The sequence below is a fragment of the Equus asinus genome, chromosome 20 (assembly GCF_041296235.1).
Source record: "Equus asinus isolate D_3611 breed Donkey chromosome 20, EquAss-T2T_v2, whole genome shotgun sequence".
Classification (NCBI taxonomy): domain Eukaryota; kingdom Metazoa; phylum Chordata; class Mammalia; order Perissodactyla; family Equidae; genus Equus; species Equus asinus.
Window position 1 is genome coordinate 56019131 of NC_091809.1, and position 19334 is coordinate 56038464.

Here is a 19334-nt window from a genome sequence, read left to right on the forward strand (position 1 = left end):
TTCATCTCCTTTGCCACAAGTGAGAACACTTCTTTCTCTGTACCCAAGGGGAAGGCAATATGGCATAGTGGGAGTGTAGTACAAAGGCAGCTGTCAGATTTTGGTTTTATTTACAGCTAACTTATTACGGTTTTGTCTTGATTTTTTCACTATAACTCAATGATTGGTCAGTACTTTTGTATATTTAATGACTGCTAAATTTAGATTGCCATACTATTTGCTGTTCTCTGGGTGTATCTTAACTATGGTAGCTGCACTGGCCATGGGATGTGAAATGAGGTCAGAAATGTCACTAATTCATCCTTCAGAAACTTTATACTCAAATCATGAAGTGTACATTTTTTCACTTGTTTATTCCGTTGTAGATAACTTTTGGATTGTTTTATCAATCTGAAAACTTCAGATTTTCTCTTATCCTTCTAAAAACAGAACTTTATAAATTGAACACCATGTGGAGGGAACTGTTTTTTGATTCATGCTTGTATTAGTTTGCTCTCTTTCAGTTTTAAAGGTAATTTGAGATATATATTTTATCTATATAACCCCTGTTGTATTCTCTCTGTGTCTAATATGACTTTGTTTAGTGTTTGAGCTCTTTGTGACACTGATATAAAGGTCACTAATGGAAGGAACTCTCAAGGAGTTAGGAGCCAAGTGAATAGACTCTATTTTGTTGTTATAATGAATATATTTTACACAGTTGAAAGACACTGTGAAAGGTAAAATAATGTCAAGCAGAACATATACAATCAAATGTAGCTTTTGGCCCTTTCCCTTTCCTTTTCTGGGTGAATTTTGCTCAATTTTGTCAAGCAGGGATTTTTGTCTATTTTATATACTGCCAAATCTCAAGTCTGCTAGTGCCTGGCACGTGGTAGCTGACCAATAAATATTGTTAAATGAATACATTTAGAGTGAGTATAAAGATGTTTATTCTAACCATACCACATAAATTTTGTAAGGAACAAATAAGATGATAACTACAAGTGCACTTCAGAAAAATAAAATCAATAACAATAACAAAATCAAAGTAGACAAAACAAAATATACAAATGCTAATAATTATTATGTCCTATTGTTTTCATTCCTTCATTGTATATTTACTGTACACCCACTATGCATGCTTGACTTTATTGTGTCCTCAGCCAAAACACAAGATCTATGGAGCAGAAAGTGGCTCCAGTCGTCTGCAGAGTTAAAAACAAAAAGTGTTGGAGTTTCCTTAAATACTCCTGTAATCTGCTACACCAGTCAACTTACATTATGTGCTAGGAGGAAAAAATAAGTTTTTCCTACATGATCTAACTGTATTAAAAAAAAATCAACATTACTTCATTTAGCAAATATTTGTTGTTGTCCTTTCCTGTGCCAAGATTTGAGATGTCTCATTTATATGGGGAAGATACTTACAATTGGTCTGTCCTCTGTTTTTTTCTTGAGATTCTGTTGCAAACACTTCAGGAATAAAATTTCAGGAAGATTTTATCTTTCTTCCAACCTCTTTCTTCTATAAAGTCTTCCCAAGGGAAATCAAGAACTTTTGGAAGAAAAATTCACATTACCCCAATAGCAAATTTAAGGAGAACCTGTCACTGCACTAGTGAGAAGCTGGTCATCTTAATTCAGTGAGTTTCTGTAGACTGAACAAAATAAAAAAGTATCATGTTTAAATGCCTGTTGACAAAATTCTTGCAGTATTACTCTGAGTCTGAGTCTTCCATTTTCATTTCTTCCTTGCGTGATTGGTTTAATTTGTGTATGAGAGGTGTCTTGATGTTTGAATGTTGTCTTACCAAATATTTGATTATTACGGAATTTATTTATTTGTTTTTCAGAAAGGAAAGGATGCAGAGATTCTTACAAATTGTGTTTGTATCATAGTATTTTTGGATAAACTTGAGTTTATTTTAATATCATTTTTGAAATCTATCTATCATCTATCTCTATGTAACTATGCATCTATCTACTATTGATTATATAGGACAGAAGAGAAATGACTCTGTCAATGGATTCTGACTTAAGAAATGCCATTTAATAATAACCTGGAGTAGGCATAATTACTCTCATTTTGTCTTTTAAAAATTTGCCACAAATAATGAAAATGTCTTTTACCTCCCTAACAAAAGAATCTGCCTCCAAAGGCATTTATTATAAGGAGTGATAATGATGAGATGATTGTGTTGTAATGGAACAAAGATTGAGGGAAAGAGTAAATTTTAGTTACAGACTATTGTAATTCCATTTGAAGCTTCAGACAGCTACGAGAGAATTTCTAGAGTGGATGCTGGAGAACAGAGATTTATTGTTTCACCCTGATAGAAAGATCAATAGATGCTTTGTGGACCTGACAGTGTTTGCAAGCTATAAGTCTCTCTTTTCTTCTCTTGTGTTAACTTATTGCTGTTATAAACACATTTCAAAGAAAATCAGTCTTTCCTTTTGTTCTGGATTAAATTCTTTCTGCAAAAGTGTGTTTGCAAAGTACAAACCTAACTTCCCTGCTGAAGGAGAAGGGATGCGATTCATCCACAGCTTGCAGGGGCTAACTGTGAGCACCGTGGTGTATCAGCCTGCTGCTGGCTGGTTCTGGAAACCTGGGGCAGTTCTCTCCTTATTCAGCTGCATTCTCGGGATGGGAGTGGACGAAGATGGAGGAAATCAAATACTAAATTAAATTGTAAATGTAATTTTCCACCATCAGCCTAGCATTTTGACTATTGAGAAAAAAATCTAGGTCTCAAATACCTAGTTAACACAGATATTCAATTATTTTGACTATGGGAATGGGATATATCATCTTAATCAATGGCATTAATGTTGACTGTAATGATAGAAATTAATAATTCCCTCGGACATGTAATTGGAAAAGCCATTTTATTACAAGTTACCCTAAGAGACATAATAATGTTTCAAAAAATACATATGAGTAAGTCTCTTTCAAATATGGGTCAATAAAAATGTTACCATTATAAAACTATAAAATATGAGTCTGCAAATCTGAATCTAAAAATAAGATCAGACCTAAAATTCTTGGCTGTTAGAGAAGGTATTCATCTGCTTTATGTGATTTGTAAATCAAATCAAGATATGCCTCCCTGGAAACATCTTAAAAACCTAAAATAAAAACGTTTAATATTTTGCTCTTCCAGAGTAACTAATAGAAGTGAAAGCAAAGCATATCAAAGTTTCTGCCTTGGCATTTTATACTAGTTTAAACTCTGATATATTATGGGTTAACACTGAGAAAAAATTGTAGAGTAGGGACACTTACTTTTGGTAGTCCCTATTCTCAATTTTTTTTCCTCTCTCTCAATCTCTATCTCGCTTGATTCCTGTATCAAAACCTCATGCCACAAAAATCTGCTATGAGTCTCTCCCATCAGACGAATTGGACTGTGTACATTTTAAATACCTTATCATGTTACTTTACAAGTTGATAAGCTCCTCCCTTGATTTTAAGTACCTTTGCAGGAGTGGAAAGTAAGTTTTTGTGGGGATGATTGGGTTTGAATGAAATGGAGATAGCTCTCTCCCTGCTCCTGGCGTCAAATCTGGTGTCTGGCCCTACAAGGTTCCGACACCCATTGATAGCTTTATAGAAGTGAGTATGTCCGGGCACTTCTCAGGCAGCCATCTGGAGATCCCTGTAGCTACAGCAAATTATTTAATGTTCTTGGTCTGTAGGAATAACATAGACATATTTGGAGATGAAAATAAAATAATAATATATAGTACCTTTGATTATGTGGCATTATACTTACTAATTCTGTGTCATAAACCATTTTCTGTTGTTTGAAAGAACTGTTACTGCTACTTCAGGGTTCATTTTAAATAAGGCTCATAAAGCTAAATGGGGCTGATGTTGTCCTTATGTTTTATAATGCTTAGAGATTACGGAGATTTTGCGCCTTAAATGAATTATTTATGGATTAACGTGTGTTGTGCCAATTATGGATGCCCCTGCACTGGATTTGCCTTGGAAATTTTAGTTAAGAGCCCTTATGCAGGCAAGGAAGTTAAAATGTTTTTTATAGCTGGAAAATAGTGAATGATATCAAACCAGTAACTTATTCCTAAATATTATGTTATTTAAATTCCCTGTTGTTTGGTGTGAATGTGTGTACATGACTTGTGTGGGTCAGTGTTTGATATTTGTAAAGCTGAATGGCAGAGCAAGATATTTATAACTCATGTAGTATTCTAGAAAGAATCTGAAAAAAAAATTTTACTGTGCCAGAGACATTTCCCCTCTTCTGTAGGCAGCTGTTCCCAATATTCCTTTCTTACTCACATCCTTTCACCATCCCCTTTTCCCAGTTACTAATTTTCCATTCGGTAATGAGACAAACATATGGCTAAGAAATACTACATCGTTAAAAATTTGGTTCTAATGTGAGCAAATTTTGAAGCCTTTTGTTGGAGGTTTTCTAAAAAGACCCTGACAATAATTCACATTATCATGGCCATTTTTATGATAAATGGCTTATTTTGGTTAGTTTTTACTGTAAGCAGATATGAAGAGAATCTTGAAAAACCAGGGGCTTTCACCAAGTCTACTGCTTTTTAAGGCCTTAATGACATCACTCTTTTTCTTCTTAATTTTCCCCACTTCAGGACTGTGAGGGAATGACGTGCTGAACTATGCTTTCCATACAGAGAAGCACTAGCAACGAGTGACATCTGTTTCAAGTTTACAAAGCATATTTTTAACACACGTTATCCCACCCTGATTCACCAAGGAAACGTATGAGGTAGGCAGGGCATGGATTATTATTAAGCCCAGTTTAAAGGTGAGGAAACTGAAGCTCAGAGAGAAGCTGTAACTTGTCCAAAATCAAAAAACTAGTGCCCACCTACATTTTAGTGCCCAGTTCTCCTGTTTCAGGTCCTTAGCTCTTTCCAATATGAGTGTCTCTCAACATGTCCATGAATTGTTCCATCCTCAATATACAATATACAATATTGTTCAGAGTAGACTCCCCATTTCGCCTCTCATATGTTTCCTATTTTGTGACTTGCTAATGGGTGGCTGGTAGCAATTTCCTGTTGGTTTTCTTGAACCTGACCTCCTCTCACCAATTGTTTAGTTCCTGACTGTGCAATGAGTCCACACCGCATAGACCTGTGTTAGAAATGACAAAGGGCTCTTTTTTTTTTAATCAGGACTCTGCCTGTAGACTGACCTAGTTTGCCTGTCCACTGTCATGTTTGTATGCTCCAGGCTCCCATGGGTGAGGCAGTCATGAACAGAGTGACAAAAGCCAGCATCACTGCCAACAGCTTAGCTTGTGCTGCAGGGCCTGGGAGGAGCAATGATATTACTATAGGTCGATTTCTGAATATGAAGGAAGTCATGGTTAGCATAGAAATAGCTACATGCATAAGGGTATATATTTCTCTTCATAGATTGTATATAATTGTGCATACGAATACATACACATATCTTGGTATAATTAAATAATTTATCAGAAGGAACGAGGAGGGAATATATTAGATATTATGTAATGGAGTGATACCTAGCTTAAAAAATGTGCTCAGATAGAGTTAAATGAAAAAAAGTAAGACTTTTTATGTCATGCAGTGTTAGTGTTCTGCCTGCATGTTTTTTGCAGAAAGAAGTATGATTAGTCTGTACCTTTAGCTTAGTAATGTAGTGTATCATAAACACTGATGACGTGGCAGTCATTATCTTCCAAACATTTGCCTACTAAGCAGGTTTCATATCTGTTTGGATCATCAGATTATAGTCAACACCAGATCTAATTATATTTAGATCCTTGCTGAGTTTTATCTTCCCAGCAGTTGAAGCAATAGAGCTGGGCAGGACCCAACCTGGGTAGTATTTTGATGGTTTCTGCGTGTTTTAGCATCTGAGACTTTTAAATTCCAAGAATTGTTCTTGTCATTGTCCTGAAATAATCAGACTCTCAGCCAGTGACTGGCTAAACAGAATGCCATGACACTTTGGTTGGCATCTGAATGACAGTTTACTTATTTACAGTGAACATAACTGTGAAATGAGGCTTATTACTCCAAGTCTGCATGGTCAGCTCATTTCTTACCTGTTCAGACTACACGAAGAGCCAAGTCATCATCAAAAGTTTGCTTTAATCCACTTAGAGTCAAAGCAAAATAAATTTCATGCCCAATTCTTCAATCCAGTTTAAGGAGCTCTCCAGTGTAGGGAAGGCCTTGCCAATAAGACCTTATGCTCCACATCCATTCATAAGACTCGCTTTTTAGGTCAGGGGGTTGAAGAATTTTCCTTATTTGAGGAGTAATCTTTCTCAAGGTGACAGAGAGTCAATAAGTCTTGAACAGCATCAGATACAGTGTTTCATAAACGATTTCCTCCCTTCTCTTTCCTGTGGGCTGCCCTCTCTAACTTCGCATGCTTTCCCATGCCCTCCTGTTTTGATCTCCCTTAGATATGTTACTTCTATTGCTCAGTGCCCACTTTACCTGGAGCTATACCCTGGCTGGTGATTGGAGGTAATTCTCTGCTACTCATTTACCAATTATGGAGTAAGCTGGTGCATTAAAACATTTCCCTGTTGTATGTGTTAATTTTATAAATTAACTGTCAGGCAGAAATATTACTTCCCTTATTTCCAGGCTCCTTTTGGGAAATACCTCACTGTAGCTCTCGAGTACTGGAAACAATAGGGAATTCTTTGAAAATGCTCAAGTGGAGGCTGCAGAGATGTTTTAAAAGGCTAGAAATTATTTCCTGACATAAAGACCATTGCTATCCAGTAGAGTACTCGTGAGTTGAAATGGCACTAATTAGCCTTGCAGCATCTAATTGGCATCTTTGAGCTGTGAGGCATGCCTGGAAACAATTCCGGGTGTTCGATGTGGTCAGTTTAGTTCAATATAACAATTTTTGACTACTTCTTATCAAGAGACTTTTGCAATCTTATCATATAACACGTTTTTAGAATACCTTGTAGTTGTATTTCATTTTGACCTTACAACAACCTTAAGAAATAGTTATGCTAGGAATTCCCCCATTTTATAAAAAAGGAAATTGAAGTTCAGAAAAATAAATGCTGTGTCCAAAATCATACAATCTAGCCAAGACTTAATCCCTTTCAACTGCAACCTTTTCTCCCTTGATGAACAGAGAACCACGTATTTCGGTTTAGAGGAGCCAATTAAAAACTTGGCTTTCGAAGGCAGTTGGATATAGGATAGACACATAGACTCAGACACTTACTACCTAAGTGACCTTGGGCAAGTTTTTTAAGTTCTCGGGGTTTGATTTTCACATTTATAAAATTGGGGTAATCTTTCTTCTCTTACAGGATTTTTGTGAGGATTAAATGAGTTGCTGTGTGGACCATGTTGGGCCCAGTGTTTGAGACTTAGCACTCAACACATTGTTGACTGTTATTACAGTGTGTGAGATCCAGAAAGCTTACCCTGGTTTCACCTCGTAGACCGAGTCAGCCCTGTGCCATCTGTGAGGTTCTGTTTGGTTTACAGGTTTAGGACTGGAGCTATGTCCCTTCAAAGGTTTGCAGCACCGCTTGATCTGTTTTCCTGAGAAGATGTCTAGAAGCAGTACCATCTTGTCTCCTAGTCAGTACTTTTATTCAGACAGCCATGTTGGCCAAGATGGTGACCAGGGAAGCATGTTTCTCCTAAAGTTTCCCTGTTAAGAAGTTAATGATCACACCAGAACCATCTAAATAAGAAGAGCATCATACAAATTTAAGAAAACAATTTTACAACATCATTTTCATATCCATTAAAGAAAAAAAAAGGAAATAAGGGATTTCGGTTAGATACATGGAAGAATTTCCTAATAGTCACCAAAGCAAATTAAGTTACCAATGGGGGCAAGAGTTTGTGGGAGAAAAGCATAGAAGACCTAAGTCCATGTCTTGGTGGTGGCTCTTTCCAGCTGTGTAGCTGAGATAAAACACTTTGACCTCTCTGAATCTCAGTTTTTTCGTCTGTAAAAGTGGATAATTACATCTGGGACTCATGAGGTTGCTGTGGATATCTAATGAGATGAAGGAAAAGAAAGTGATTTGTAAACTGGGAAGTGTGATGCAAACTCAAGGTGGTGTTATTATTCTTCAGAGTTCGTTGAAAACATCAGAAATTCTTGGATGACTTAAAAGTGCTCTTGCCTAAAGGTAGAAGGACTAAATAAGTAACCCTGTGGATCTATTTCAGTTCAAGGAATGTATGTTTTCAGATTACATTAGTATTGATGATATTAGGTCTTGTATCAAACTGAAATTCAATGGCTATTTTTGGAAAGGCATTAAAATAAAATAACAAAGAAGAAAATACTTGGAAAGCAATGTACTTCATATAGACAGATTTAATTATCAAATTGATTATATGTGAAGTATATTCAGTTACAATCAATAATTACAATGATAGTAACCACTGTGCTTTGCTAATTAGAACATACTTCTAATAAGGAGAAGGTTATCAATTTGAATCCCTTTATGGGTCAATTAGCATAATGTCAGCCTTCACTTAAGCTCTCACAAGGTCACTCAAATGTGTGCCCGTGTTCACAAGGAGAATGAAGTGGAGATTGGATGAAATCGTGCAGATGTTCACCCAATATGTATAGAAGAACTCTATATTATGCATATAATGTATCTCTTTATTTTTTCTTTAGCACACTTATTTTTGCTTTTTGTTGTTAATTGTCTGGACTACCAGTTTTGTTTAGCATTACTGGTGTCAGTCACGTGAAACGGTATTCCAGGTTTCCTGAAAGGTGGTTTAATCAGAGTCATGTTCAGACCGCTATTTACAAGTGCTTAACTTTGCAATGCTTTCCTTCAAAATAACCCTGAGAACTACAAACTTCTTGTATGTATTTTTCAGTTGGGAAAATTAGGCATTTTTTTTCCCAAGGTTTTTTACTCCCAGGTGAAGAGATTTTGGCTAATTTTATAAAAAGGTCACTAGCACAGCTGGGCCTGAAATCCAGAGGTCCTGACTCAAAGTTCTATATTTAATTTGCAGTGGTTTTTTTTTTTTTTTTGGTTTATATGTAGTGGGTTTAGTCAGAGGGTGGGAAAACAAATATCACGTCTTGACTTTTAGCATGATTGACGATTACTACAATTACATCTCTTTCAGAAGTAGTTAAGCTGGTTGTTTGAAGTGACTATTTTGACTAGTTTTATTAGTAAGACCAGTCATATGATTTGATCCATGGTGTCTACAGGCCTAGCCACAAAGATAGGGTATTTAACATTTAATTTTGATCATTTTAAATGATGGAATTTGGCATATCATGTCCTAGTAAGCAAAATGCTCTTACGTTGTAGAGAAAGTGGAGATCTCTGTATTGTGATTTGGAGGATGATCAGAAGAGTTCCTTTATCTCTCACTGACAAGCCTATTTACCCAAATTCCACCATTAGTGCTTCAGACCATCTTATATAATGCAGAGACGCTCATTTATACCATCGTCTACCTTAGTTTGGATTGAGGATTGAACTTCTGAGGAAATGGAGGTAGGATTTCTCCTGAGTACCTTCTGAGGTCAGAGTACTAAGGGGATTTGAAAATATTTTTTCTGTTGGTGAGGAAGAGTGGCCTGAGCTAACATCTGTAGCCAATCTTCCTATTTTTGCTTGGGGAAGAGTGACCCTGAGTTAACGTCTGTGCCAATCTTCCTCTCTTTTGTATGTGGCATGCCACCACAGCATGGCTTGATGAGTGGTGTGTAGGTCTGTGCCTGGGATCCGAACTCATGTATCCTGGGCTGCCGAAGTGGAGCACACAAACTTAATTACTATGCTGCAGGACCACCCTGGGATTTGAAATTTTGATGAGGGAAGGAAAAAAGAATATGTAACAATGATTTTTGGAGACCTGATTTGGGAGTTTAGATGATGGTGGTGGGGATTTGGCCTATCAGCTTGCAGCATAAATACACTGGACACCCAGAGGATCAGGAAGAGGTGAGCTGGAGGATGAGAGAAAGCTAAGGAAGTGCATCTAAGATGAGACTTAATTCACGATTTCACCTATGGCCTTCTTTGTTTATACAGGTTTGGTTTAAAGAGCATTAAGTGTTTTGTCAAGAAGCAAATAACTCATTTGAATCCATGTGATTCTTTGCTTTTATGTTGACATTAAAAATTACTTTATTATTGATGGCAGTTTTCTAGGGAAAGAGATGCTCTTTTTGTAAAAGAGGACTTCCAATCTCTCTGATTTTGTTCTTTTTCAGTCAAACGGTGATAATAACACCATTCCATTTCACTGGATTGGTGCAAGGATCAATTGGGGTAACATGCATTAAAAAATGTGAATTCTAAAGGGCTCAACCAAGTACTAAGTGTTGAAGATTATGTGCAGTATGGGTGGGAGATTATGTGCTTGTATTCTAGAAGAGATTACCTGAGTTTCAGATTACCTGAGTTTGTCTTTTTTACTTGTGTGACACACGCCAACTTGAACTTCTGTGTCTCAGTTTTCTTATCTGTAAAATAGTGACACCTGCCTCGTAATGTAGATGTGAAATTCAAAGGAGTTCATATATGTAATGGGCTTCCTTGCGTAAACTAAGCACAACAACCCTACTAGCTACTGTATTGTTATGTAGGTGTCAGAACAAAATTGAATGCTGATGTAAGTGCATAGGAGTGAATTACTTGGAAATTAAAAAAAGTTCCTATATTTATGCCTCAAGCAATATAGTTATTTGTCCAACAAATTCATGTTTGATTATAAGCCATTAGTGACAGTTAAAAAATGGAACTGTGTTGAATTTAGCAGCTTCTCTCAGTAGGTTATTTGATATTTGAATAAAGAAACTACTCTCACTAATGCCAACTTATTCAGGTAAGGTTTATAGAGTCTTGATCATCATGTTTATATCTGAAATGAAAGGTTTTCAACCCTGACTACATATTAGAAGCAACTGGGTCTCCCAACCCAGTTGAATTGGAAAATTTGGGGGTGGTGCTCAGGCATTGGTATTTTTTAAAAGCTCCCTGGGTGATTTTAATGTGCAGACAGTTGAAAACCACTGGCTTTGAACATTAGTAATTAAATATATATCCATATTATTTAGTTGCTGACATTGATGTGTAATTTTCTCATATTTCAATAAATAAAATGACATGGATATATATGGATGTTTCTTTAAAGGCAGGCCTATTGTTTCTATTAATTCTGTAGCTTATGGGTATGTATTTTAAGGCAGAAATGAGAAGTTTGTTTTTAAATTATCTGTGGATTTTTGTTTGTTTTTGGCATGATGAAATGCTGTATATATTAAAAAAGAATATAGAATCACGGAATGTTAAAGGGCAGAGGGACCCTCAAAGCATCTGGTAGAACAAGCGTTCACTTCGAAGCCAGTCCTGGCTTGCGTTGACTTATTCACTTCCTAGCTGTGTGATCTTGGAGTACTTACTTAACTAATCTGAGCCTCAACTCCCTCATCTCTGTAAAATTGAGATGAATGTGTACTTTGTACCATGACAACCATGTTTCATGCGACACACACACACACCATCTTGACTCCTTGCCTCCTGCCTGATCCCGGCACCATCTGGTGCGGATATCAAGAGCAGGGACTGTGTGGGAGCCTCCGCAGGGCTGTCTGAGCTTGCAGGGCCAGCTGCTGGGAACTGCTTCCTCCCACTCCTCAGGGATCATTTCTCTGGCTCTGTTGGGACTGTTTCATGGCTGGTTGTTTAGATCCCATGACCTTTCATGAGCATAACATTTAGTCCATGGGGTTCAGTCACTGCCGGCCAAGTAGAGTGAAGCTGTTAATGACACTAGAGATGAAGATGGCTTCTTGTTGCCACATGATGGAAGCTTTTGAGCACCTTCTGTCTGTGTCCCAGACAATACTTGTGGGGAACATAGACGGCAGCTTTCTCTTTCCAGATGTTTTCCTATCCATTGCATGTTTGCGTTGAGTAAGGAAAATGGGAAGCCACTATCTATATCTTAGTTTGGGAGAAGCAGAGAAAAATCACAGACCCCTTTGATTTTCTTTTTATGATAAGAACAGTGGATTTTATCTCCTTCTTCACCCTTGTCTCTCAGATCCTCTAGCATATGGCTATAAAATTATTAGGCCACTCAGCTCTCCTGTTGAACATTCTTTGTGTCCGACAAAGGTGGTTCATGGGTTGTTTCTTATTATTGTAAAGCATAATGCCTGGGGTCCTGATCTTAGCTATGGTGCTTCAATGTCTTTCCCACTTGTAGGCCTGGCTTTAGGTCTATTTTCAGTCTTAATTTTGAGAATTCTGCTTTTGTCACCATCTCTCTGGACTGATCTAAAGTTTTCATTGGACATATTTATAAATTCAGCTGTCATTTTCCTATTTTTTCCCTCTGTCTACTGGAATTGGCACCATCTTCTTGTTGTTAGCACTAGTGGTAGGTCTATTGAGATTTTAGTGATGAGGATCTTGCGACAGTACACTTGTGGGATGGGTGTTCTAACATACACCTTGTGTTCCTCCACGAGATTCTGAGACTCTTGAGGGTAGGAACCATGTTTTTCAGCTGAGCATGGTCATAACTATCATTTATTATGCACCTACTGTGCACCACAGATTTGACTTTGATTATTTCAATTAATTGCCGTAAAAATAATTTATACATAGGGAATCATTTCAGGCAGCTTAAGTAAACTGCCCAAGATTATCTAGCTAGTGAGTCACAGAGCTGGATTTTGAACTCAGTTTGATCTTAAATCCTCTTTTCTAAATCATCTTTTTAAACTTCTTAAATGAAAGGGCAGATACAGATAAGAGGAATGGAAACTTGGCCTGTAGAAGGTGGGATGGAACTGTTGAGTAGGACACTGATACGGAGTTGCATTCTCAAAGAAGAAGAGAGAGGATCTGCATGTCTTCAAAGCCTGTGCTTTCCCACTAGTCTACACTGACTTCATCACTGGCATACACGGACACTTAGTAAGTGGACCCTAAGACCTTCCAGACAGAAGTCACCCCTACAGTTTGGTCCACATGTGGATCTTTACTTCAGGATTTTTATTCAGGTCAGAGAGACCTTGAAATTATGTGAAGATGTCTCACAATCGGACAAACTCTGAAGAGGATTCGAATGAATCCGTAGTGATAAGACATGCTGAGGAGTCAGGTCTTTGTTGAAGTCAGACTAGTCATGGCTAGCTGAAGATCAGGAGATGCTCTGCAGTCAGCCTCTATGCTGGTAGTTCAGACCATCAGAATGTGCCCACTGGCTTTGGCAAACAACAGGAAGTATATGGATGCTGTACCAAGTTGAAACTTTGTTGAACATGCCCGGAGAGCATTTTTCTTTTAATGTATTTGGAAACTATACATTTAACTCCTGCTGGGGAGTAAAAGTAATTGCTTCACAAAAGAAAAAGCGCTTTAAAAGGCTTAACTCCTTTCAAAAACATGTGCTTTTTAATGACTGGGAAATTCTTGGTACAGGAGAAAAATGTCCTTTTGTACAAATGAGCTCATTCTGGTCTTAACTGACCCTGTGCACTCTAGTGCCTGCTTTCTGTTCCATGTTTTGTGACCAGAGGTTATTGGAAGGATAATCCCTCTGTGGATATTCTCTGCTTTTAGGGCATGTTGCCAGAGAGAAAGTTATCTTAGCTCGGAAACTGCCAAGCCAGTGCAAGAGGCCCAGATCCCAGGGGTCCTGAGCCAGTGACTGATAATGACTTGGTTTAGGTTGGCCGTGGGTCAGTTTTTTCAAGCCCACTTCAAGTGCACTAGGATTGCTGTGTATGCCTCATCCTCTTTAGATTTCTCAACAGCTCTATTGCTTCTTGATTCAGGAACGATTTTTCTTTCCTAGGTAGATTCTGTTTGCTCTGCGGTGATTCTATCCTGATGAGCAGAAACATCTGTGCCAGTTTGAGGCCTCGTGTTTGTCTTTTTAACCTGCTATAATTGGAAAACAGCTATTGAAAGAAGTGGCCCTGTACCTCTTTCTTTGAACACTTGGCGGCTGACGCCTCTGAAAATTAATTTCTGAATTGGCTTGGCTAAAGTGAGGAATATGTCTGAGGCCTTAGATTTGCTCAGTGAAAGGGTTCTCCTAAATGGTATTGTAGGATAGATCTCAACGGATGCCTGTGATTTAAATGAAGCTCACATTACTCTATCTTTAAAATAACCATTTCCTAGCAAGGAGGATGTGGAAACTTTGAATAGTGTTAGGTAGGGAGATTATTACATCTATTCTGGATGTTTTCATAAAGAGCTGAACATGAAAGGGGTTCAAGTGCACCTTGACAAGGACCTGTGGAGTCTCCTTTAAATTATCTATATTTAAGACCATCATTCTGAAGGAATAGGGATGAGAAATAAACTGTGATATTTATTAACTGCTTCTTAGGTACCAGCACTGTGCTAGATCCTTTCTGCAGATTATCTTTTAAGACTTATTTAGGTTCGTGTAGTTAATTAGTGGCAGCCCATGAGATTACCAAACTACCCTGCTGGCTTGCATCTTGAAGAGTCTGTGTTAAGAGTCATTATATTCCCCTAAAATTCATCCCTGGCTCTAATGAATCAATATTTTGATAAGCCTTTTATAATTTTTTTCCTGCTTCATTGACTAAAATAAATTTTTCTTATTTTAAAAATTCATACTCTTGCCACTGAGAATTTGGTTCTTATCATAACTTGTTAATAAAATCTATGTTCTGGGATCTTTGTGTCGCTTTCACGGCTCCCTGGGTATGAAACTCTAAGTTCAGGCTCTGATGCCTAAATAAGTCTAAGAATAATTTCTTGGTGTGGGATTAAGAAGCTCTATCTTCAGCTGTCATGAAGAAGAGAGGATTATAAAATTTGGTCATGAGCTGCTTAGGTATTATTTGCTGCAAACCCCATTTCTTTCCCAAAGCACTTGTGGCCACTCTAGGAGGCTCCAGGACCCTTGTCTGAAATCTCCTAAGGAAGTCAGGCCTGACCTGGGCGTAACCCATGTTTTTTCAGTACGTCTCCTCTCCAATGCCCCCAAGGCCTAGGTTTATTGTGGGCAGCCGATGAGTGTTTCATTGAACATAATAGCTGGTACAACAGACTTGGGAAAAATATGGTTAGGAAATGCTATCATACTTGAAATTGGGAAATTCGGGGTAATTGCTGAGCGCTTCATATTAGTTCCTGTGGGGAAAATACATGGCAAAATGCATAATGGGTTAATATTGTAAAGCAAAAACTCTTATGAGATAAACCAGAAGCTACATATCTGCCTATGATGCTCAGAATGGGAATGGAACTGATTTGCTGATAATGTATTTTTATTGTTATTATTATTCTGTAGCCTCAGATGATACAGCAAACTCTCAAGAGGACATTACAGTATTATGAGCACCAAGTTATTGGGTAAGTAAAAATGAATTTTGGTTATTATTGGGGGCAAATTAAAGATGATTACTCAAGCATGGCTGTTGAGCATGTGGTTTTCTGCCACCCAGGTCAACCTTATTTCAAAGTGGCTATGCTCTCAGTGTGGAGTTGGGGCTCATGGGGGCCCCTTGAAATGATTTCCTTTGGCTTATTTGCCCTCAGTCCTTTTAAATGAAATTCCATTGGTTTTGTGTTCTTTTTTTTCTTCTTCTTGTGCTCTTACCCTCTCATTCTAATCCACTGAATTTTTGTTTCATAGTTTGCCTTAGTACTATGGTAAGATTTATTGGTACTAACCGAAAGGCTTTAAATGGGATTTTTAGATTCCTTCAGTAAAGTTTAATCAAAATCACTACAAGCTTAACACAGTGCAGTGAGAGGTACCAGTTTAGCTAGAGTCACATGCTTCATATTTTTATTTAAGTGGTTGTGATATAGTGTAAAGTAAGACGACTTGAGGTCAAAAGATAGGAATTCAAGGCTCACCAGCACATAGACCTCTATGTAAATTTATCTCCTTTTGTAAAGGGTGATGATAATAATAACTAAATCAAGGATTAGATGTCATGATTCAATGAAATCATTTCAATGAAAGTATTTTGTAAACAGAAAGCTCCAAGTAAGTGTAAGGTATACCTTTGATTGGCTATGGCAGAAAGCAATTGGCAAATACAGAAGCCTAATTTCACTTTCTGATGCAATCTAGCTATTTAAATTAAATTCATTGACATCAGAGGCAATGCATATTTTTAATTCACATTGCTAATATTCTCTAAGTGCTACAATGATTTATGTTTGTAAGATTTTAAGAACTTTTTGAGGAATCAAGATTTAAACCCTAGTACCTCTTTAAATACATTGGAGAATCATTTAACATTTATGGCTAATAATCATTGCCATGGGGATCAAGAATATATTTTCAGCTATTAGGGTGTGGTGTACTTTTTTTTTTTCAGAACAGAAGGGAAGAAAACTTCATGGAAAAATAATCTTGGTACCTAGTATAATGCCATATACTTTAAGTGCTTGATGATTATGTTAATTGTCATTTAAAAGGGAATTGGTTTGAAACTTTGTCATATCAATCCTCAAGAGTGCAGTACTAGGAAAAACATATTATTTAAACTCATGAGATGGTTTTTAGTTTGAGGCCATTAGTGATTTTAAATGGTTTATCCTAACGGAGATAAAGAATGTCAAATTAATCTCTCCCCACATATTCTAAAATAAAACTTAATCACTCTCACTGAATTTGCTACTTTCAAAGTATGATATTTCGATTAAATTAGTCAATATACTTAGAACAGTTCCTGGCATGTGGTAAGCACTACATAATTATTTTCTGTTATGTTTGTTATCATTGTTATTAATATTTTAATGATAATACCAGTAATCAAATGCAAATCATTTTCTGGAATTATGAATGCCCTCTTTGTTTTGAAATCAGATAACTGATGAAATAGTCTCATCTGTGAACTAAAGTATGTCTTCATGGCAAATTGGAGTGGGAATCTTGTAAATGTGATCAAAATAGATAACTAAACTATATTACCATAATCAGCAGAAAATTCTTTTTTCTGTTAGTAAGATGGAGTTCTCTTTTATCTAAATTACTACCTCAACTCTCCTCTCCATCTTTGTAGACATAGCTGTGGAGATTCTTTTTTCATTGCCTAAATGGTCTTTTCCAGTTCTGTTTATTGCAGGCATAGCATAAAGAAAACAGACAGGGAATGCAACTCCAATATAAAGAGGGGTCTTGATGTCCGACTGGTTCCAAATAGACCTATTAGCATATTTTCACTTGGGTATTGGCTGACTTCTGAGGACTTGAAGTACCTTTGCTCATTGCCTCTGTTTATACTCATGCTGATGAAGACCAAAAGGGCGAGTTGGCAGCAACACTGTCACTTTTGCCTTTCTTGACTTTGCCTCTCTCTTCCCTCAGTCGTAACTTGCCTGTCCACTTTCTCTTTTGCCTTTTATCTTTCTGCTTTCTATTTCTGTTTTCAATACTGAAAAAGGAGAGCATCTATTATCACTAACACTTGGATTAAAATGTATTCACATGTATGTGTTGTTCCTCTTGAAAAACACAATTTAAGGCATTTTTTTTCTCTAACTGTGAAAGCAATGTGTTTCTTACAGTTCAAGGGATTTCAGGCAATTGAGAATAAGTGCTGGCAAGTATTATTTGCATATTTCTGGGGAAGTAAGGGTGGGAAAGATGCTTTTCCTAATCCCTGAAATTGGGCTTTGCCTAAAGCTTGTCTTGAGATAATTCAGCTTTTAGGTGCCTTGGATTGGGATGAAGAATCAGGAAGGATAACCGAGAAGACACGCTAGCCCTTCTCTTCTTAATTTCTTGGTTCAGCCTCCAACCACTAACCTACTCATCCTCCCTTACCTCTGCTTTAAAACTCTGCCCTTGGATCTGTGTCATTTATCAGAGCTCTCGGATTGTATAGTTTTGCTCCTTGATGAATTCTTATACCCATAGCCCATAGGAACTCTCCTAGGCTTTTTTAGTCTCCAAGCCCTAGACTTGAATGCAGGGAGCAGCTATTCAAAGGATCACACAGAGAGGGAAAAGCCGATGGAGCTTCTTGTTAGGGAGTATGATAGCCTCTCCGTACCTCAGCAACTTTGTTTTTAAACATTTATTCTATTCTTTAACCTATCCATTCAGTTGTTCATTTATTTATTCATTGAGATCATACAAGTTGTGAAAATGAGTGCTACAATAATTTATTCATGCAGTGTGATAAATCTTCTGTTCATCTTCACTGTCACCATTGTCTCTCACCTAGCGATTTGATCTAGTTTTCAGGCTTCTACTCTTGCCCCTCAACATTATATTTTCATGACAGCGAAGTGATTAGAGATTAGATCATGCCACTTTCTTACTTTAAACCAATGGTTCTCAAATGTTAATGTGCATCAGAATCACCTGGCCAGCTTGTTAAAATACAAATTGCTGGGTCCTACACCCAGAGTTTCTGATCACGTTTGTCTGGGTGGGGCTCAAGAATTGGCATTTCTAACAAGTTCCCAGTTGATACTGGTGCTACTGGCCCAGGTATCACACTTTGGAACCCTGTTTTAAACCATATAATGACCTATCAGATGGAATAAAATTTGAATCTCCCTGTGGTCTGGCCTGATTTCATCCTCTTCCACTCTTCCTTTTCACTCCCCTGCAGCCACTCCAGCCACCTGTTGGTTTCTCAACTTGCTTAGCCTCAAGGCCTTTGAATGTACTCTTCCATTTTCCTGGAATGCTCTGTCCACAGATGTTTGCATGGATTATTCTTTTATACATTTAGGTGTCTTTTAAAATGTCCTCTCTTCAGCAAGGCCCACCTGCTCTGACCACCCAATCTAAAGTGGCCCTCCATCCCTTACCTTAATCTCCAACCCCAATCATTTTTTATTATTTCTTTTCAAAGAGTTTATCATTAGCCTATATTGTTTTGTTTGTTTTCTTCTTTTGGCTATTTATCTTATTTACTTCCATATTCCTGTGCCTTTATAAATGGTTGGTACTTAAGAGGGACTAATAATTTTTTTGGAGAGGGAAGTGTGAATAAATGAGTAAGTTGCACTCTAGAGGAATGTACGCAGAGGTATGTTTATAGCGGATAAAAGAATAAGTTGTGCTTGGGAGGGGAGTATAAAATGAGGGATTGAAATAATCTCCAGGGTCCATTACAGTTCTAAAATCTTTAGTTCTGCTATCCAAGACCTTTTTCCTTATAGTATAAATTATACTGATTTATTTGCGTAGTTTCCCATTTTTGCTTAATGTTCTGCCACTGTGTGTCGGGTTGACTTTGGGATAGATTTTCATTACTATATAAATTCTACACAAGTATGCCTACTTGGATAGCTTCTTGTTCACATAGCCCAGTCTTTTTCACTCAAGATAAAATGAAAAAACAGGCTATCAGT

General features: G+C 37.3%; 1 protein-coding gene across 1 annotated transcript in view; it reads left to right on the plus strand.

The window, feature by feature from the left end:
* The window catches only part of GUCY1A2 (guanylate cyclase 1 soluble subunit alpha 2), a 282766-nt gene that overhangs the window by 13248 nt on the left and 250184 nt on the right, over positions 1–19334 (plus strand). The window contains exon 2 of the mRNA XM_044752485.2: positions 15298–15359. Coding sequence (XP_044608420.1) covers positions 15298–15359 — 62 coding nt within the window. The remainder of the gene's footprint in view (positions 1–15297; positions 15360–19334) is intronic.